The 22,732-nt window shown below is 42.7% G+C and overlaps 1 protein-coding gene across 1 annotated transcript in view; it reads left to right on the plus strand.

Annotated features, from left to right (window-relative positions):
• LOC115135693 (metabotropic glutamate receptor 4-like) overlaps window positions 1-22,732 on the plus strand; it is a 278,426-nt gene that overhangs the window by 241,473 nt on the left and 14,221 nt on the right. The window contains exon 8 of the mRNA XM_029670652.2: window positions 732-1,667. Coding sequence (XP_029526512.2) covers window positions 732-1,667 — 936 coding nt within the window. The remainder of the gene's footprint in view (window positions 1-731; window positions 1,668-22,732) is intronic.

Consider the following 22,732-nt stretch of genomic DNA (forward strand, 5'->3'; position numbering starts at 1 on the left):
AACATCCAGAGGGTGCTTTAGTGATTAACAACAAAGACTGAAATGAAAAGAAAGCAGTAAGAGCTTAAAAACCGATACATTGGTATAGTGACTTCAGACACCACCCACTGTCTTAGGGAAACAATAGTGTGCAATTGTGGACACATAGGGGTAACAAAGCTATAACAATGAATTACATGAAGCCGGCCCCGCAAATTATGCTTAAATGGAATAAGAAGAGATGGCCTTGGGCTAAGAAAGATAGAAATAAAAAAATAAGCAGGTTTCTATGGAGTTGACCTGGTTTCTATGGAGTTGACCTAGTTTCTATGGAGTTGACATGGTTTCTATGGAGTTGATCTGGGTCTGTACCTCTTTCAATGCTGTGAACACAGAATGAATGGAATGGTGTTGTATATTCTAGTCCTGGGCACCTACTGTAGTGTGGACCAATTCTCTTTCCTAAGGATATTTTAGTCAATTAGGATTCGTATATCTGTTAATGAAATACACATTTGGGGATGAGTTTGCCGCCTATGAATTTAACAACCAACATCGATGGCAAAAAAGTGAATAACATGACACTAAATATACTGTTTTAAAAAGGCAAATAGAGTTTGGGAGAGGAGAATCCCCAAAACGAACCGCATGCCAGTGGCAATTTTCATTAAACAAGAAGAGACTGTGTATGGGTTATAGTGTAAGTTATTTGAGAAGTGTTTGACTGTACCCCTCCTCTCCATCTCAATCAGATCCGAGCAATGCACTGGCCAGGTGGAGGTCGTCAGATCCCTTACTCCATCTGCAGCCACCCCTGCCAGGCCGGAGAGCGCAAGAAAATAGTGAAGGGCATCCCTTGCTGCTGGCACTGCGAGCGCTGCGACGGCTACCAGTACCAGGCAGACACCTACAGCTGCAAGATGTGCCGCTTTGACCTGCGTCCCAACGAGAACCACACGGCCTGTCGTCCCATCCCCATTTTCAAGCTGGAATGGAGTTCCCCCTGGGCCGTCATACCTGTCCTCATCTCCGTGGTGGGCATCATGGCCACTCTGTTTGTGGTGGTCACCTTTATCCGCTACAATGACACGCCCATCGTCAAGGCGTCAGGCCGCGAGCTCAGCTACGTTCTACTGACGGGTATCTTCATGTGCTACGCCACCACTTTTCTCATGATATCTGCCCCTGACGTGGGCATCTGCTCCCTCAGACGGATCTTCCTGGGTCTGGGGATGAGTATCAGCTACGCAGCCCTGCTCACCAAGACTAACCGCATCTACCGCATCTTCGAGCAGGGATCCATGTCGGTGAGCGCCCCCAGGTTCATCTCCCCAGCCTCCCAGCTGGTCATCACCTTCAGCCTGACTTCGGTGCAGCTACTGGGGGTGTGTATCTGGTTTGGCGTGGACCCGTCTCAGGCCATCATCGACTACGAGGACCAGCGCATGGCCAATCCGGACATGGCCCGTGGCGTGCTCAAATGTGACATCTCTGACCTTTCTCTGATTTGCCTGCTCGGCTACAGCATGCTGCTAATGGTCACCTGCACAGTGTACGCCATCAAGACTCGAGGCGTGCCGGAGGCCTTCAACGAGGCCAAGCCCATCGGCTTCACCATGTACACCACCTGTATCATCTGGCTGGCCTTCATCCCCATCTTCTTTGGTACCTCCCAGTCCACAGAGAAGGTAAGCTCAGAGGTGTGTTTTTTTCTGGTCTGTTTGTTTTTGCACTTGTTGATATCCAAAAGGATGGCATAAGCACAAAGAGGATTATACAGACTGGGTCCCTCTCTCTCTCTGTGTCTCTCTCTCACACACTCTCTCTGTCTTTTGTCTTGGTTGAAATAAAATGCTTTTTTATAATGTTTTGTTTATAGAGAGGCCTTTACACCATTGTTCGTTTATGGAAGGAGTGTGCTGGGGAGTCAGTGTAGGTAGGTGGACATGACTGGATGAAAAAAGCATTATGCTATGGTATGCATGAGTCTTTTCTGGCAGAGCTTCTCTCTAGAGTCGAACATGCTGACCACACTGACTAGGTATCTCCCTTTTCCCTTTCCTGCATTTAAAAAAAAAACAAGTCAGTTAAGGACAAATTCTTATTTACAATGACGGCCTACACCCGGGCCAGTTGTGCGCTGCCCTAACGGACAATCACGGCCGGTTGTGATACAGCCTGGAATCAAACCAGGATGTCTGTGGTGACGCCTCTAGCACTGAGATGCAGTGCCTTAGACCACTGCGCCACTCGAGCATGCATTGTGTACACGAGCGTTGCAAAATACATTTACACATACGGTTGAAGTCGGAAGTTTACATACACTTAGGTTGGAGTCATTAAAACTAGTTTTTCAACCAGTCCACATATGTATTGTTAGGAAACTATAGTTTTGTCATGTCATTTAGGACATCTACTTTGTGCATGACACAAGTCATTTTTCCAACAATTGTTTACAGGCAGATTATTTCACTTATGTATCAGGAAACTATATATGTATTTTACATGTATTTATCTCCTTATTTTTGGTCTTAAACTAATTCCATTTACAGCACCAGTCAAGTTTGAACACACCTACTTTATTTGTACTATTTTCTACACTGTAGAATAATAGTGAAGGCAACAAAACTATGAAATAGCACATATAGAATCATGTAGTTACCCAAAAAGTGTTAAACAAATCAAAATATATTTTATATTTGAGATTCTTCAAAGTAGCCACCCTTTGCCTTGATGACAGCTTTGCACACTCTTGGCATTCTCTCAACCAGCTTCATTAGGTAGTCACCTGGAATGCATTTCAATTAACAGGTGTGCCTTGTTAAAAGTTAACTTGTAGAATGTATTTCCTTCTTAATGAGTTTGAGACATTCAGTTGTGTTGTGACAAGGCTGGGGTGGTATACAGAAGATAGCCCTATTTGGTAAAAGACCAAGTTATGGCAAGAACAGCTCAAATAAGCAAAGAGAAATGACATACTTTAAGACATGAAGATCAGTCAATACGGAACATTTCAAGAACCTTGATATTTTCTTAAAGTGCAGTCGTAAAAAGCATCAAGCGCTGTGACGAAACTGGCCCTTATGAGGACCGCCACAGGAATGGAAGACCCAGAGTTCCCTCTGCTGCAGAAGATAAGTTCATTAGAGTTAACAGCCTCAGAAATTGCAGCCCAAATAAATGCTTCACAGAGTTCAAGTAACAGCCATATCTCAACATCAACTGTTCAGAGGAGACTGTGTGAATCAGACTGTCATTCTGCAGCAATACACCATCCCATGTGGTTTGGGCTTAGTGAGACTATCATTTGTTTGGGATGAGTTGGACCGCAGAGTGAAGGAAAAGCAGCCAACAAGTGCTTAGCATGTGTGGGAACTCCTTCAAGACAAGCATTTCAGGTGAAGCTGGTTGAGACAATGCCAAGAGCGTGCAAAGCTGTCATCAAGGCAAATGGTGGCTATTTGAAGAATCTCAAATATAAAATATGTTTTGATTTGTTTAACACTTTTTTGGTTACTACATGATTCCATATATATTTGATTTCATAGTTTTGATGTCTTCACATTTATTAAAAAATTTAAAAAATAGTAAAAAATAATGAAAAAACCCTTGAATGAGTAGTTGTTCTAAAATTTGGACCGGTAGTGTAAGGAATTTGAAATGATTTTTTACTTTTGATACTTAATTATATTTTAGCAATTACATTTACTTTTGATACTTAAGTATATTTATAACCAAATACTTTTAGACTTTTACTCAAGTAGTATTTTACTGGGTGACTTTCACTTTTACTTGAGTCATTATCTGTTAAGGTATCTTTACTTTTACTCAAGTATGACAATTGGGTACTTTTCCCACCACTGCCTTTCACCGCAGATGCAGAAGGGTGATATCGCTTGATGCAGTGGATTGAGATGCAGCCCATGCAAAACAGATATATTTGGCTTAAACAGACAGATTGACAGATTGTTTCCATTATGTTAATTCGATTTCTGCGGGGGTGCGGAAACTGTAGGCTAAGGGATGGTGAATTTTTCTGTTATACTCTGTGTCAGAGCACCGATTTTCATTTTGTAATCATTAAGTTTTAATCTCCCCTGCAGTCTTGGTTTGATGAAGACTAGAATTACAAGCAGTGGATTGTATAATTCTGTGATTACAGTATATCTGAGATATAATTACATTGGGGAGGTTAGTATCAATATAAAACTGCTAAGCCATTAATTACTTAAATATTAGAAGTTTTGATCTGAAGAAATGTCCTATTCTTCATGCACAGGATTTGAAGATAATTCCTATAAACTCTGCAGGCCCTTTGCATACAGTAGCCTGCTTGTTATTCCGTGACTCATGCGTATGTGACAGCCACGTGCCACAGTGTATTAGTGACCGTTGAGCTGTTTACACAAGCACAGAGCTCACACTCGTGTCATTGTGTCAAATCAATGATTCTGGCCTGGTGAACGGCAAATCCACTGAACACTGGGATTCACACCTAGTGGAAATTGTATTGGTTTTCATTCAAAAAATTTCAAGCATTCGATTAAGCCTGCCTGGAATGGAGTGTCAGATGGGCGGGGTTTGCACTTTTTTGGACCATTCCATTGGTTCTGTTGTGACAACCAAGCTGAATCAAGTGCAGCATAAGAATTAGAAAGAAACCAAATACTGTTTGAACCCCAGGTCTGCTGGGATGTAGAGGTCAGATGGGGACACTGGGAGAAATGGATGCACTGTAAACCCCAATGTGCTGTCATTAATTAAAACTTTTGAGGAAACCTGTTGCAGTTAATATATCTGAGTATAGTTATTGTGATTTTGTAGTCATTACTCAAACTGATGGAGTCACTGTGACCCTGTAGAGCAGGGGTAGGCAACCCTGGTCCTTGAGTACCGAAGGCACTTCATGTTTTTGATTTAACCGACCTGGAAGACCAGGTGTGTTGAATGTAATACAGTGGCCTGAAGCTCATGGTTTACAAGGCCTGCAAATAGGCTTGCAAAATTCCGTTAACTTTCCCAAAATTCCCAGATTTTCAAAAAAAATCCTGTTAGAAGAATTTCCAGGAATCTTCCACCCGGGATTTCTGGGAAACCTTGGAAATGTACCAGAAGGTTGCAAACTTACATTGCAAGTCACATTATGCTGGTTTACAGAGTGACGTGGAAATCCTATTACAATCCCGCCAGAGTTAAGCTATCTAACAGCTTAAGTGTTTTATTCACCCGCAACCTGCATTCAAAATGACTGCCAGGATTAGGAACAGTGTGAGGAGACTACCTAAGCCATTTAAACTGGAACAACCATTTTCGTAACGGGTGCCAAAAAATCTAACAAAATGACTGGATTAGTTTACAAAAATGCATGTTATGTATCTTTGTGTCGCATAAGATTAATCAATCAATCACTCAATGTAAACGCAAAAACACAGATATTAAAAACAATCATATAAAATAAAAAAAGTACATTTGTTATCATAACTTTTTTTTAAATGTAGTTGATGTGACTTCTCATTTAGTTTTGATTCAGTACCACATAAAAATGTTAAGTAATAGGCCTAATCACTTTTCATTGACTTTCAACTAACCAGAAGTATTTGAGTTAAAAATGCCTTGGGGTTTACAGTGTGGATGTTGAGTTTTTAGCACATAACCATAGCTGCAGTACAGTGTACTATTGGGCTCCACAGCCTTGGGATAAAAACAACGGTTAAAATGAGTAGGTGGAAGCAGATCTTTTTGGCAGATAGACAAAGCATGGGGCCTCAGTAGCTGTCACGAGCACTGGGTATTTACTCAGGAGCGAGAGGCTAGTGAATGCCTTGCACTGGCAGGGATGACACCATCGGTGGTGCTGGAGTAAAACAACAGAAAGGGGGGGGGGGGGTCTAAAGAGCTATACTATAATGTCATCATCATCACCGTCTTCCCACTAGACTGCAAAGAAAAAAACTGAGTACATTCTGCTGGGATCTCTACTCAGCTTTGTACATGGCTAAAATGTATATCTTGTAAGACTGACTATCACTTATGAACTGCATTCAACATGTGTGTATTCTTCCGCAGTGCATTACCGTGTACTGCATAGGACCATTGCGAGTTAGATGCACTCAGTCACTGTGCTAAATGTCCATTGTGTGCTAACGTAATGAAGCCCTTACTGAGCTAGATTGACTGTGTGTATCAGTCAACTTCCTTTATCAGTATGACCTGTTGTGGTGTTAACACAATGCATACTCACCTGAAGAACAGAAACATAAGTGCAGGGATCAAAAGGGAAAACCACTTTTTACAAGAAGATTATGCCGTTTGTTCTTAAGCGCTTCTAAATCCTGTCTGCTACCGTCACATTGTGTTAATAATGGTGCATAAATATTGGCATATGGATCCGCCTTTAAAGGATCGTTCATCACTAAATTAATAAGAACAAGGTAAACTAACACAAACTGCAAAACGCTCCATATGTACTGAATAACAGGTATTGACCTGAACATTGCTTATCTCCTGTAATCAGTAGCAAACCGCAATGGATATCAATAACTACTGTCTTCCAGCTGTCCATCTTCTGCCTTGAAAGATAAAAGAGAATCGTGAAGTAGACTTAGCGTACGCTTTTCCTAGATGAGGTAATCCATTAGCTAGTGTGGCTTTGAATCACAAAACAGGAGGTGCCCTACTTTTTGTTTCTCCTCACAATCCTGCAGAAACCCAGCTCTTCTAATTCAATTTGAAATCCTGGAACAAGTTCTCTTATAGAGGCTTAAGATAAGAGGTGGCTTTTCTTCTCCCAATTCACATTAAACATTCATTCATTCGTTTTTTTCCCCTTGGAAAGGGGCAGACACAATTGTGGCGAGAACTTTGAATTCTTCGGGAGGAGGAGGGCCACCACTGCCAGGAGGCTAGAGCTCTGTTACTGTAGGTGAGAGAGAGAATACAGTGGCGTGACTGAGCTAAGACTTCCCTTATACTGCTCTCTCTGCTTTCTCTATCGTCTTAACGTGCACGACAGTAGCTTGTCATATTAAATACATGCACACATAGGGAACTTTGAATGTAGCGTAAAATATGCCTCGGCGGTATGATGAGAAGACATGAGATTTAGTGTTGAATTACTGTGCTATTTGTTCTTAAAGATTCTCTTTTTCGAGCTAAAATATTCAGGATAATGCCGTCCACAATCAACAATACTGGGCTGCAGTACACGCAAACTTCTTGATTTTCCAATCAATTAGAATAAGTCTGTGATAGATCATCTGTGCTGTTATGTAAACAATGTTCCTTTATGAGAAATTAACATGCAAAAACAAAAGCACCTCGTAATCATCCAAAGTGACAAGCCCAACAAAGCCTTGCAGCTGGAAATGACATGTCTTTTAGAGCAAATTAAATGCTTGAGTGGCTCTGGGTCTTGATTTAGCTTATCTGTCCGCCTATGTGCTCATCACCAGTTTACTGCATGCCTCCCTCGCCTGGCACTCCAATTACACTAATTTATTTGTCATCCTATGTCAGGAGAAATGTAACAAATGCCATATAGGAGGCCTTTTCTATCAGTCAAATCTGGTCTATCTATAGTGTGTGATCACAGAGCATGATGCTGGATGCTGGAAATCGATGTGGCACTGCCTCACCTGGAGAGGTGCAGTAAATCAGAGGATGTCTGTCAGGTAAGGGTGAGTGGGAGGAGTGGTAGGAACACTTCACAATGGAATCCAAGGACAAGGTTTCTCTCCTCACAATGGACACAATTCCAACACAATCGGCCGCCTTAGAAAGAGCTGCCATTATGGTGCTCGAACACCTGACGGCTAGTGAGTGGTTTTGTCCATCTCTTTTATGATATCAAGTTTTCATTATGCTGTTTACAGTGTTCTTGTCGTTGCCTCTCGGCTGTTAAAAAAGTAGGTTAGTTCAACAGCCTTAGATTACATGCTGTGATGTGTCCATTCACTGTAATGCTAGGTCAGAAACAGTCCTCACGCCGTCAGCTGCCTAAACAGAGAGACAGACAGACCAATGACCCCACTCTGCTTTGGTAGTTGTTCGTTTTTCTACTTTCTATACCGTCGCTAAATTACACAAACAAGTGTCTCCTCCTCCAGGTAGACACATTGTAGCAGCAATCGACTCTGTGACATCCAACATTTCTACATTTGTGGATTACCACATTAAACCGATGTTTGAGAATCTCCCATCTTTTGTCAAAGACACTAGTCACAGGATCTCATTGATAGAGGGCTTAGGAAGGATACCAGAGGGCACCCTGCTGACCACTAACATCCCACACACTGGAGGCTTGCAGGCGCTGCAACACGTCCTTCAGCAGAGAGACTCGACCCTTGCTCCATCCAATGACTGCATCTTACAACTTACTGAACTGGTATTATCCAATAACTACTTAGTCTTTGAGTCAGACTTTTTCCTTCAAATTCGGGGTGTAGCCATGGGCTCCCCCTTTTCCCCCAACTACGCAAACCTGTATGTGGGACAATTTGAGGAAGCACTCCTTAATGAAACAGAGACACACCCCTTACTTTCTAAAATCCTACTATGGTAGAGATACATAGATGATGTCTTTGTGCTCTGGGAAGGAAGTCAGCAGAAACAAAATTAATTCCAAACTCTACCAAACGAGAGCTCTGGATACCTCAAATTCACCATGCAGACTGACGAGAGAGAAATAAACTCCCTGGACTTATGGATCGTCAAAGAGAATGATGCATTACACACAGACTTATACACAAAGCCCACAGATCGCAATACCCTGCTACGTGCGAATAGTATGCATCCCCTTCCCCCCAAGAATGGTCTACCATATAGCCAGTTATGCAGGGTTAAACGAATGTGGCCCTTCGACAGATTTTGACAGCAATGCTAAAAAAAAAAAATGACAGATGCATTCAAAATGAGAGACTACAAGGACTCTTGATGCTGCAATGATGAAATTATCTCAAAAATCAAGAGAGGAATTACTAAAAACTCTATTCTGCAATCAGACAACAAAAATAAAATCGCACACCTCTTCAAGGAAACCCCACAGGTGGTCTATAAGCGTGGTCGCAATTTTGGAGATAGCTTGGTGAGATCTGACATGCCCTCTGAGCCCACTCAGACACTCTTGACACCTATCCCAAATGGGAACTACAAATGTGGCTCATGCGCACAGTGCAATGGCACTATAAAAACATCCTTCAGACAGCCACATACAGGTTGAAAAATCCCTGTTAGGGGTATCATCTCATGCTAGAGTAATCATCACCTGTTCATGTGGAAACTAAAAGACAATTAAAATAACGCATAGCTGAACACCGCAGCTCAATCAGGTGTAAGAACATTGACTATCCGGTAGCAGCTCACTTTGTTGAAGCTAACCATCCACTACACAGGCATTGAGCATGCTCTACCAAGGAGAGGAGGTAACATCGAGATCATACTACTACAAATTGAGGCTTAGTGGTCTGAATATTGACTTTGATCTCAGGCCCTTCTTATGAACAATTATTTATTTTCTGAAGTCTTATAAATGGATATATTCTTTGTACAGTTTATTAGTGTACACAGAATATGTTCCCCCTGCTGATGATGCTCATTATGCATTAAGGTTGAACCAAAAGATTACATGTAACAAATATGAAATGAAATACGAAACAATTAAATATGTGAAATTGAATTAAACAATAATGCATGTTGATGCTATTATGATGTACAATATTCAATTATGTTTCTATATGATAACAATAGCCTAATATTTTTTTAAACATTTTTTTTATTTCACTTTTATTTAACCAGGTAGGCAAGTTGAGAACAAGTTCTCATTTACAATTGCGACCTGGCCAAGATAAAGCAAAGCAGTTCGACACATACAATGACACAGAGTTACACATGGAGTAAAACAAACATACAGTCAATAATACAGTATAAACAAGTCTATATACGATGTGAGTAAATGAGGTGAGATAAGGGAGGTAAAGGCAAAAAAGGCCATGGTGGCAAAGTAAATACAATATAGCAAGTAAAACACTGGAATGGTAGATTTGCAGTGGAAGAATGTGCAAAGTAGAAATACAAATAATGGGGTGCAAAGGAGCAAAATAAATAAAATAAATACAGTAGGGAAAGAGGTAGTTGTTTGGGCTAAATTATAGGTGGGCTATGTACAGGTGCAGTAATCTGTGAGCTGCTCTGACAGTTGGTGCTTAAAGCTAGTGAGGGAGATAAGTGTTTCCAGTTTCAGAGATTTTTGTAGTTCGTTCCAGTCAATTGGCAGCAGAGAACTGGAAGGAGAGGCGGCCAAAGAAAGAATTGGTTTTGGGGGTGACCAGAGAGATATACCTGCTGGAGCGCGTGCTACAGGTGGGTGATGCTATGGTGACCAGCGAGCTGAGATAAGGGGGGACTTTACCTAGCAGGGTCTTGTAGATGACATGGAGCCAGTGGGTTTGGCGGCGAGTATGAAGCGAGGGCCAGCCAACGAGAGCGTACAGGTCGCAATATGGGGCTTTGGTGACAAAACGGATTGCACTGTGATAGACTGCATCCAATTTGTTGAGTAGGGTATTGGAGGCTATTTTGTAAATGACATCGCCGAAGTCGAGGATTGGTAGGATGGTCAGTTTTACAAGGGTATGTTTGGCAGCATGAGTGAAGGATGCTTTGTTGCGAAATAGGAAGCCAATTCTAGATTTAACTTTGGATTGGAGATGTTTGATATGGGTCTGGAAGGAGAGTTTACAGTCTAACCAGCGATCGGTTGAAGAGCATGCAATTAGTTTTACTTGTATTTAAGAGCAATTGGAGGCCACGGAAGGAGAGTTGTATGGCATTGAAGCTTGCCTGGAGGGTTGTTAAACCTCTTGCGACGAGCAAACCCGTATCCGGGAGCGTAATCATAGCCTCAAGCGCTTTAGCATAACGCAACTTTTCCTATTCATGAAAATCGCAAATGAAATGAAATAAATATATTCAAACACAAGCTTAGCCTTTTGTTAACAACACTGTCATCTCAGATTTTCAAAATATGCATTACAGCCAACGCTAGACAAGCATTTGTGTAAGTTTATCATGGCATAATTCTATGCTAGGCTCTGCTGGCAGCAGGCAACATTTTCACGAAAATAAGAAAAGCAACCAAAGTAAATCATTTACCTTTGAAGAACTTCGGACTCCCAGTTAGATAGCAAATGTTCATTTTTTCCAAAAAGATTATTTTTGTAGGTGAAAAAGCTCCCGTTTCTTCACCATGCTTGGCTGAGAAATTGACCGAAAAATACTTCAACTATAACGCCAAACTTTTTTTCAAAATTAGCTACATAATATCGACAGAAACACGGCAAACGTTGTTTAGGATCCATCCTCAGTGTTTTTAACAAATATATTTGATAATATATCCGTCTAGGCAGTTGGTTTCTCATAAGAAGCGATTGGAAAAATGGCTACCTCAGTATTTTACGCTAGGTTTTCTGCCGGAGACACCATGTGACCACATGCCATATATGGTCCCTTACAGCCATTCTTCAATGGAAATGCCTAGAAAGACGTCACAATGCTGTAGACACCTTGGGGAAAACGTGGAAAACGTAAGCTCATTCGTAGCTCATTCAGAGCCATATAAGGAGTCATTGGCATGAGGCGGTTTCAAAAAATGCGGCACTTCCTGGTTGGATTGATGTATACAGAGAAGAGAGTCGGTCCAAGAATTGAACCCTGTGGCACCCCCATAGAGACTGCCAGAGGTCCGGCCAGCAGACCCTCCGATTTGACACACTGAACTCCATCAGAGAAGTAGTTGGTGAACCAGGCAAGGCAATCATTTGAGAAACCAAGGTTGTCGAGTCTGCAGATGAGGATGTGGTGATTGACAGAATCGAAAGCCTTGGCCAGATCAATGAATACGGCTGCACAGTAATGTTTCTTATCGATGGCGGTTAATATATCATTTAGGACCTTGAGCGTGGCTGAGGTGCACCCATGACCAGCTCTGAAACCAGATTGCATAGCAGAGAAGGTATGGTGAGATTCAAAATGGTCGGTAATCTGTTTGTTGACTTGGCTTTCGAAGACCTTAGAAAGGCAGGGTAGGATAGATGTAGGTCTGTAGCAGTTTGGGTCAAGAGTGTCCCCCCCTTTGAAGAGGGGGATGACCGCAGCTGCTTTCCAATCTTTGGGATTCTCAGACGACACGAAAGAGAGGTTGAACAGGCTAGTAATAGGGGTGGCAACAATTTTGGCAGATAATTTTAAAAAGAAATGGTCCAGATTGTCTAGCCCGGCTGATTTGTAGGGGTCCAGATTTTGCAGCAGTTTCAGAACATCAGCTGACTGGATTTGGGAGAAGGAGAAATGGGGAAGGCTTGGGCGAGTTGCTGTGGGGGGTGCAGTGCTGTTGACCGGGGTAGGAGTAGCCAGGTGGAAAGCATGGCCAGCCGTAGAAAAATGCTTATTGAAATTCTCAATTATAGTGGATTTATCAGTGGTGACAGTGTTTCCTATCTTCAGTGCAGTGGGCAGCTGGGAGGAGGTGTTCTTATTCGCCATGGACTTTACAGTGTCCCAGAACTTTTTTGAGTTAGTGTTGCAGGAAGCAAATTTCTGCTTGAAAAAGCTAGCCTTGGCTTTTCTAACTGCATGTGTATAATGGTTTCTAGCTTCCCTGGACAGCTGCATATCACGGGGGCTGTTTGATGCTAATGCAGAACGCCATAGGATGTTTTTGTGTTGGTTAAGGGCAGTCAGGTCTGGGGAGAACCAAGGGCTATATCTGTTCCTGGTTCTAAATTTCTTGAATGGGGCATGCTTATTTAAGATGGTTAGGAAGGCATTTTAAAAAAAAATAACCAGGCATCCTCTACTGACGGGATGAGATCAATATCCTTCCGGCCAGGTCGATTAGAAAGGCCTGCTCACTGAAGTGTTTCAGGGAGCGTTTGACAGTGATGATTGGAGGTCGTTTGACCGCTGACCCATTACGGATGCTGGCAATGAGGCAGTGATCGCTGAGATCTTGGTTGAAGACAGCAGAGGTGTATTTAGAGGGCAAGTTGGTTAGGATGATATCTATGAGGGTGCCCGTGTTTAAGGCTTTGGGGAGGTACCTGGTAGGTTCATTGATAATTTGTGTGAGATTGAGGGCATCAAGCTTAGATTGTAGGATGGCTGGGGTGTTCCAGTTTAGGTCGCCTAGCAGCACGAGCTCTGAAGATAGATGGGGGGCAATCAGTTCACATATGGTGTCCAGTGCACAGCTGGGGGCAGAGGGTGGTCTATAGCAGGCGGCAACGGTGAGAGACTTGTTTTTAGAGAGGTGGATTTTTAAAAGTAGAAGTTCAAATTGTTTGGGTACAGACCTGGATAGTAGGACAGAACTCTGCAGGCTATCTTTGCAGTAGATTGAAACACCGCCCCCTTTGGCCGTTCTATCTTGTCTGAAAATGTTGTAGTTTGGGATGAAAATTTCAGAATTTTTGGTGGTCTTCCTAAGCCAGGATTCAGACACAGCTAGAACATCCGGGTTGGCAGAGTGTGCTAAAGCAGTAAATAAAACAAACTTAGGGAGGAGGCTTCTAATGTTAACATGCATGAAACCAAGGCTATTACGGTTACAGAAGTCATCAAAAGAGAGCGCCTGGGGAATAGGATTGGAGCTAGGCACTGCAGGGCCTGGATTCACCTCCACATTGCCAGAGGAACAGAGGAGTAGTAGGATAAGGGTACGGCTAAAAGCAATAAGAATTGGTTGTCTAGAACGTCTGGAACAGAGAGTAAAAGGTGTTTTCTGGGGGCGATTAAAATAGCTTCAAGGTATAATGTACAGACAAAGGTATGGTAGGATGTGAATACAGTGGAGGTAAACCTAGGTATTGAGTGATGATGAGAGAGATGTTTTCTCTAGAAACATCATTGAAACCAAGAGATGTCATCGCATGTGTGTGTGGTGGAACTAATAGGTTGGATAAGGTATAGTGAGCAGGACAAGAGGCTCTACAGTGAAATAAGCCAATAAACACTAACCAGAACAGCAATGGACAAGGCATATTGACATTAAGGAGAGGCATGCTTAGTCGAGTGATCAAAAGGGTCTAGTGAGTAGTGAGGTTGGTTGGGGTCACGGCGATTTAGATAGCTAGCCGGGATATCGGGAGCAAGCTAGCATAGGATGGAGGTCTGTTATTAGCCACCTCGTGCGTTTCAGTCGGTAGGATTAGTGGGGTTCCGTGTGGTAGAGGGGATGAATCCAATTCGCAAAAAAAACCACAAAAAACAGACAATAGATATAGTTATAGAGGCACAAGAAAAAAATATATAAATTGTCCGATAGGTCTATTCAGATAGCAGCCGATAAGACAGCTAACGGTTAGCGGACCGCAGATGGGCGTTCAGGTAACGTCGCGACGGAGGAGCCAGCCGGATAACCTCTTGCTTCTACTCGGGATGCTTGCGTCCCAACTAGAGCTCTGGAAATGCAAATGCGCTACGCTAAATGCTAATAGTATTAGTTAAAACTCAAACGTTCATTAAAATACACATGCAGGGTATCGAATTAAAGCTACACTCGTTGTGAATCCAGGCAACAAGTCAGATTTTTAAAATGCTTTTCGGCGAAAGCATGAGAAGCTATTATCTGATAGCATGTAACACCCCAAAAGACCCGCAGGGGACGTAAACAAAATAATTAGCATTTCGGCGTTACACAAACCGCACAATAAAATAGAAAACATTCATTACCTTTCACCATCTTCTTTGTTGGCACTCCTAGATGTCCCATAAACACTATTGGGTCTTTATTTCGGTTAAATCGGTTTATTTCGATTAAATCGGTCCATATAAAGCCTAGATATCGTTATATGTAGACTGTGTGATAAACGAAAAAAACATCGATTCAAAACGTAACGTCATTTTTTAAAATTCAAAAAGTCGATGATAAACTTTCACAAAACACTTCGAAATACGTTTGTAATGCAACTTTAGGTATTAGTAAACGTTAATAAGCGATAAAATTCATCAGGAGGCGATGTAAAGATCATTAGCTGTCCGTCTGGAAAAATGTCCGGCTAGAAACTCAACGAAAATATCCGGTCCTAGACCTGAGGAAATACGGTGCCCTGCATGTGTTTGACCAAGAAAAAACTTGAAGGGAAATGACAAGACTCTAGACACCATGTGGAAGCTGTAGGTACTGCAACCTCAGTCAATTAATTGTGGTTCACCTTTATCAATGGGTTCAAGTAGCGCATGGATATATTTTCCCATTTTCAGTGATCAGTTTTTCCTGTGCTTTTCGATGTAAATGCCGTTCTGGTAAAGCCACAGCAGTGATTTAACCAGTTTTATAAACGTCTGAGTGTTTTCTATCCACACAGACTAAGCAAATGCATATACTATATTCCTGGCATGAGTAGCAGGGCGCTGAAATGTTGCGCGATTTTTAACAGAATGTTCAAAAAAGTACAGGGTAGAAGCAACAGGTTAACTCCCTCGGATAGATAACGTCGGTAGTCCAGTTGTGAAGGCCCGGTGGGGCTCCGCGTTGGCAGTAAAACGGGTCCGGATAGGTGATTGTAGCCCAGGAGTGACTGATGGAACTCTTCAGTTGGCTAGCTCCGGAATAAGTTATGTTTGCTCCGGAATCGACGAAAGCCGATAGTCACACGGATAGCAGCTAGCTAGCTGCGAGATCCAGGTATAAATGTCCAGAGTTAGCGGTTGAAATCCGGGGACATGGAGAGAAAAATAGGTCCGGTATGTTCCGGTCCGAGCCGCGCCGTACAAAACTGGCGATAGATTTCCGAGCTAAAGGATAGCTGATGACCACAAACAGTGGTTAGCTGAATACTAACGATTAGCCAATAAAGAATATATTTAATATGCCATAAATTATTGTTTTTTTAACAGTTTCACAAATTGTCATTGGTTGCACTAATTGCACTGTTTGTCTTCTTGTATTCAAGTATTCATGACATTAACCTGAGGAAGGCACAGTGATGCCAAAACGTTGGTAAATACCCAATAAATTACTGGGAGTTTATATATGGAGTGTGCAACTTTCTTTATTTTTATGTTTTTTCATATGTAAACAACATTATTCATTGTACAGCTGTCCCAGAGGCCTAATAGAACACAATGAGGAACAATGGGACAGAGCACAGAGGCCTGGATAAGATCTAGGATTTCATACTGGTTGCGTCGGCTACATGACACAAGCGTGAAGTTGTTGTCCTGTGCTTTCCTAGAGGGAGAGGAGGGGATTGGACAAGAAGCTAATCAAGGCCAAAACATTGTATTCACTTTGTAAATCACGTTCTCCAGCAACACCACATTTGAGTCCCTGGGGGAAAAATCTTTATTGGTTTAATTAGCCTATTACCACAGAAACCATTGTGCGGCTGTGAAATTGAAATGAATATTGTAATGATTCATAGCCTGTTGTTTGAATATGCCATACTGAACTATGAGTAAAACCTAGAAGCGTTTCCCAGGAAGAATGTTAGTCAATAACGGAAATTGAAAGTGCTTTTTATTCATCAGTCTTAAGATGGAACATATCAAATCAAATCAAATCGAATTGTATTTCTCACATACACATGGTTAGCAGATGTTAATGCGAGTGTAGCGAAATGCTTGTGCTTCTAGTTCCGACAATGCAGTAATAACCAACGAGTAATCTAACCTAACATGTTATGCAGCTCGCACATTGGCGTTTTATTAGGATGAAACTTATCCTGGAGGCAGTGCTAAGCGTTTTTCACTAGATGGGCCAGCCGCAAAGTCAAAATTGGCTATACCATAAAAATGTATGAAAACTAAAAATTTGCTTTTTTTGTCTTAAGGTGAGGCATAAGGTCAGCAGTGGTGGGAAGGTTGGTGTTAAAGGGGAGCTGAACTTCCTGATTTGACCTTGTTTTTCAGTGGTCATGATTGAAGCCTGAGTCATCCCAATAAATCCCCATCTACATCCAGCTCACTAAAGTAATGCAGGTTCATATAAATCATGTTCTATATGTGCAGGTCTGCCAATAGCACTCCTCCAATATGCACTGCTCTGAATGTGCTGAGGAAGAGGCAGATTAGGGGAGAAGTACAGGCGAATGATCCAGCCAGTTTACTGTCTTAGTCACAGTCTGAAAATGGGTTTGCTCTGATAAACACTCAGCCCTATGGTGGACGGTTAATTTTAGGCTTATTCAACAGAACTGCAATGCCAAACAGTAATTCAAATGTTCAGATTGTACAGTGAATGAATTCTAATGGTCAACACTGCATAACAGACGATATGCTTTGTATTTATATTTATTATGTATCCCCATTTGGCTGTTGGCAAGGCAGCAGCTACTCTTCCTGGGGTCCTGCAAAATGAAGGCAGCTACAGTGGGGAGAACAAGTATTTGATACACTGCTGATTTTGCAGGTTTTCCTACTTACAAAGCATGTAGAGGTCTGTACTTTTTATCATAGGTACACTTCAACTATGAGAGACGGAATCTAAAACAAAAATCCAGAAAATCACATTGTATAATTTTCAAGTAATTAATTTGCATTTTATTGCATGACATAAGTATTTGATACATCAGAAAAGCAGAACTTAATATTTGGTACAGAAACCTTTGTTTGCAATTACAGAGATAATACGTTCCCTGTAGTTCTTGATCAGGTTTGCACACACTGCAGCAGGGATTTTGGCCCTCTCCTCCATACAGACCTTCTCCAGATCCTTCAGGTTTCTGGGCTGTCGCCTGGCAATACGGACTTTCAGCTCTTTCCAAAGATTTTCTATTGGGTTCAGGTCTGGAGACTGGCTAGGCCACTCCAGGACCTTGAGATGCTTCTTACGGAGCCACTCCTTAGTTTCCCTGGCTGTGTGTTTCGGGTCGTTGTCATGCTGGAAGACCCAGCCACGACCCATCTTCAATGCTCTTACTGAGGGAAGAAGGTTGTTGGCCAAGATCTCGCGATACATGGCCCCATCCATCCTCCCCTCAATACGGTGCAGTCGTCCTGTCCCCTTTGCAGAAAAGCATCCACAAAGAATGATGTTTCCACCTCCATGCTTCACGGTTGGGATGGTGTTCTTGGGGTTGAACTCATCCTTCTTCTTCCTCCAAACACGACAAGTGGAGTTTAGACCAAAAAGCTCTATTTTTCTCTCATCAGACCACATGACCTTCTCCCATTCCTCCTCTGGATCATCCAGGTGGTCATTGGCAAACTTGGACGGGCCTGGACATGCGCTGGCTTGAGCAGGGGGATCTTGCGTGCGCTGCAGGATTTTAATCCATGACGGCGTAGTGTGTTTTCTTTGAGACTGTGGTCCCAGCTCTCTTCAGGTCATTTACCAGGTCCTGCCGTGTAGTTCTTGGCTGATCCCTCACCTTCCTCATGATCATTGATGCCCCACGAGGTGAGATCTTGCATGGAGCCTCAGACTGAGGGTGATTGACCGTCATCTTGAACTTCTTCCATTTTCTAATAATTGCCCCAACAGTTGTTGCCTTCTCACCAAGCTTCTTGCCTATTGTCCTATAGCCCATCCCAGCCTTGTGCAGGTCTACAATTTTATCCCTGATGTCCTTACCAGCTCTCTGGTCTTGGCCATTGAGGAAAGGTTGGAGTCTGTTTAATTTTTTTGTGAATTTTACCCCTTTTTCTCCCCAATTGTTGTAGTAGCTACTATCTTCTCTCATCACTACAACTCCCGTACGGGCTCGGGAGAGACGAAGGTTGAAAGTCATGCTTCCTCCGATACACAACCCAACCTAGCCGCACTGATTCTTAACACAACGCGCATCCAACCCGGAAGCCAGCGGAGGAAACATGGTCCTTCTGTTCACCTGATTTAGAATTCCTCACAATCAAATGTTGACCGCATTATCTACCAAGGAAATTCTCTTCGATTATAATCACAGCCGTATATATTCCCCCCCAAGCAGACACATCGATGGCTCTGAACGAACTTTATTTGACTCTTTGCAAACGAATCCATACACCCTGAGGCTGTATTCATTGTAGCTGGGGATTTTAACAAGGCTAATCTGAAAACAAGACTCCCTAAATTGTATCAGCATATCGATTGCGCAACCAGGGCTGGCAAAACCTTGGATCATTGCTATTCTAACTTCCGCAACGCATATAAGGCCCTGCTCCGCCCTCCTTTCGGAAAAGCTTACCACGACTCCATTTTGTTGATCCCTGCCTACAGACAGAAACTAAAACAAGAAGCTCCCACACTGAGGTCTGTCCAACGCTGGTCCGACCAATCTGATTCCACACTCCAAGACTGCTTCCATCACGTGGACTGGAATATGTTTCGTATTGCGTCAGACAACAACATTGATGAATACGCTGAATTGTTGTGCCAGTTCATTACAACGTGCGTTGAAAATGTCGTTCCCATAGCAACGATTAAAACATTCCCAAACCAGAAACCGTGGATTGATGGCAGCATTCGCGTGAAACTGAAAGTGCGAACCACTGCTTTTAATCAGGGCAAGGTGACCGGAAACATGACCGAATACAAACAGTGTAGCTATTCCCTCCGCAAGGCAATCAAACAAGCTAAGCGTCAGTATAGAGACAAAGTAGAATCTCAAGACGAGACGGCCTACAGGGAGGAGGTGAGGGCCCTCGGAGTGTGGTGTCAGGAAAATAACCTCACACTCAACGTCAACAAAACTAAGGAGATGATTGTGGACTTCAGGAAACAGCAGAGGGAACACCCCCCTATCCACATCGATGGAACAGTAGTGGAGAGGGTAGCAAGTTTTAAGTTCCTCGGCATACACATCACAGACAAACTGAATTGGTCCACCCACACAGACAGCATCATGAAGAAGAAGCAGCAGCGCCTCTTCAACCTCAGGAGGCTGAAGAAATTCGGCTTGTCACCAAAAGCACTCACAAACTTCTACAGATGCACAATCGAGAGCATCCTGGCGGGCTGTATCACCGCCTGGTACGGCAACTGCTCCGCCCACAACCGTAAGGCTCTCCAGAGGTTAGTGAGGTCTGCACAACGCATCACCGGGGGCAAACTACCTGCCCTCCAGGACACCTACACCACCCGATGTTACAGGAAGGCCATAAAAATCATCAAGGACAACAACCACCCGAGCCAGTGCTTGTTCACCCCGCTATCATCCAGAAGGCGAGGTCAGTACAGGTGCATCAAAGCTGGGACCGAGAGACTGAAAAACAGCTTCTATCTCAAGGCCATCAGACTGTTAAACAGCCACCACTAACATTGAGTGGCTGCTGCCAACACACTGACTCAACTCCAGCCACTTTAATAATGGGAATTGATGGGAAATTATGTAAAATATATCACTAACCACTTTAAACAATGCTACCTAATATAATGTTTACATACCCTACATTATTCATCTCATATGTATACGTATATACTGTACTCTATATCATCTACTGCATCTTTATGTAATACATGTATCACTAGCCACTTTAACTATGCCACTTTGTTTACATACTCATCTCATATGTATATACTGTACTCGATACCATCTACTGTATCTTGCCTATGCCGCTCTGTACCATCACTCATTCATATATCTTTATGTACATATTCTTTATCCCCCTACACTTGTGTGTATAAGACAGTAGTTTTGGAATTGTTAGTTAGATTACTTGTTGGTTATTACTGCATTGTCGGAACTAGAAGCACAAGCATTTCGCTACACTCGCATTAACATCTGCTAACCATGTGTATGTGACAAATAAAATTTGATTTGATTTGATTTAACATGGCTACAGTACCGAGTCGATGTGCAGGCGTACATGGTAATTGAGGTAGATATGTACATGCAGGTAGAGGAACTAGGCAACAACATAGATAATAAGCAGTAGCAGCAGCATATGTGATGAGTCAAAAGAGTTAGTGCAAAGGGGGTCAATACAGATAGTGCGGGTAGCTATTTAGTTAACTATGTAGCAGTCTTATGGCTTAGGGGTAGAAGCTGTTCAGGGTCCTGTTGGTTCCAGGCTTGGTGCATCGGTACCGCTTAATAACCCATAATGACAAAGCGAGAAAACATTTGTTTTTTTTTGCAAATGTATTAAAAATAAAAAACAGAAATACCTTATTTACATAAGTATTCAGACTCTTTGCCATAAAGACTTGGAATTTAGCTCAGGCGCATCCTGTTTCCATTGATCATCCTTGATGTTTCTACAACTTGTCCACCTGTGTTAAATTGAATTGATTGGACATGATTTAGAAAGTCACACACCTGTCTATGTAAGGTCCCACAGTTGACAGTGCATGTCAGAGCGAAAACCAAGCCATGAGGTTGAAGGAATTGTCCGTAGAGTTCTGAGACAGGACTGTGTCGAGGCACAGATCTGGGGAAGGTTACCAAAGCAATTCTGCAGAATTGAAGATCCCCCAAGAACACAGTGGCGTCCATCATTCTTCAATGGAATAAGTTTGGAACCACCAATACTCTTCCTTGAGCTGGCCATCTAGCCAAACTGAGCAATCGGGGGAGAAAGGCTTTGGTCAGGGAGGTGAACAAGAACCCGATGGTCACTCTGACAGAGCTCCAGAGTCCCTCTGTGGAGATGGGAGAACCTTCCAGAAGGACAACCATCTCTGCAGCACTCCACCAATCAGGCCTTTATGGTAGAGTGAGCAGATGGAAGCCACTCTTCATTAAAAGGCACATGACAGCCTGCTTGAAGTTTGCCAAAAGGCACCTAAAGGACTCTGACCATGAGAAACAAGATTCTCTGGTCTGACAAAACCAAGATTGAACTGTTTGGACTGAATGCCAAGGGTCACGTCTGGAGGAAACCCGGCACTATCACTACGGTGAAGAATGGTGGTGGCAGCATCATGCTGTGGGGAAGCTTTTCAGCGGCAGAGACTGGGAGACTAGTCAGGAGAGAAACTAGTCAGGAGAGAAAGATGAACGTAAAAAAGTACAGAGAGATCCTTGATGAAAACCTGCTCTGGACTGCTCAGAACCTCAGACTGGGGCGACGGTTCACCTTCCATCAGCACAACGACCCAAGCACACTGCCAAGACACGGCAGGAGTGGCTTCGGAACAAGACTCTGAATGTCCTTGAGTGGCCCAGCCAGAGTCCGGACTTGAACCCGATCAGAAATCTCTGGAGAGATCTGAAAATAGCAGTGCAGCGACGCTCCCATTCCAACCTGACAGAGCTTGAGAGGACCTGCAGAGAAGAATGGGGAAAACTCCCCAAATACAGGTGTGCCAAGCTTGTAGCATCATACCCAAGAAGAATCGAGGCTGTAATCACTCCCAAAGGTGTTTCAAGAGAGTACTTAGTAAAGTGTCTGAATACTTATGTAAATGTAATATTTAATTTGTTTAATACATTTGATAAAATGTATAACTACCTGTTTCTGCTTTTTCGTTATGGGGTATTGCGGGTAGATTGATGAAGGGCATTACAAATTCAGAGCTTATCTAAGTTCTTGCATTGCATATATCAAGTATTATACCATTTGAAGACTTTGCATCCCATTGGCAGATTATTATATGCACAGATGATTATAATTTTTTTTTACCTTTATTTAACTAGGCAAGTCAGTTAAGAACAAATTCTTATTTTGAATGACGGCCTAGGAACAGTGGGTTAACTGCCTGTTCAGGGGCAGAATGACATATTTTACCTTGTCAGCTCGGGGATTTGAACTTGCAAACTTCCGGTTACTAGTCCAACGCTCTAACCACTAGGCTACCCTACCTTATTACAGTCATACATGGTATAGAAAAGTACAA

The sequence above is a fragment of the Oncorhynchus nerka genome, linkage group LG2, assembly GCF_034236695.1.
Source record: "Oncorhynchus nerka isolate Pitt River linkage group LG2, Oner_Uvic_2.0, whole genome shotgun sequence".
Lineage (NCBI taxonomy): Eukaryota > Metazoa > Chordata > Actinopteri > Salmoniformes > Salmonidae > Oncorhynchus > Oncorhynchus nerka.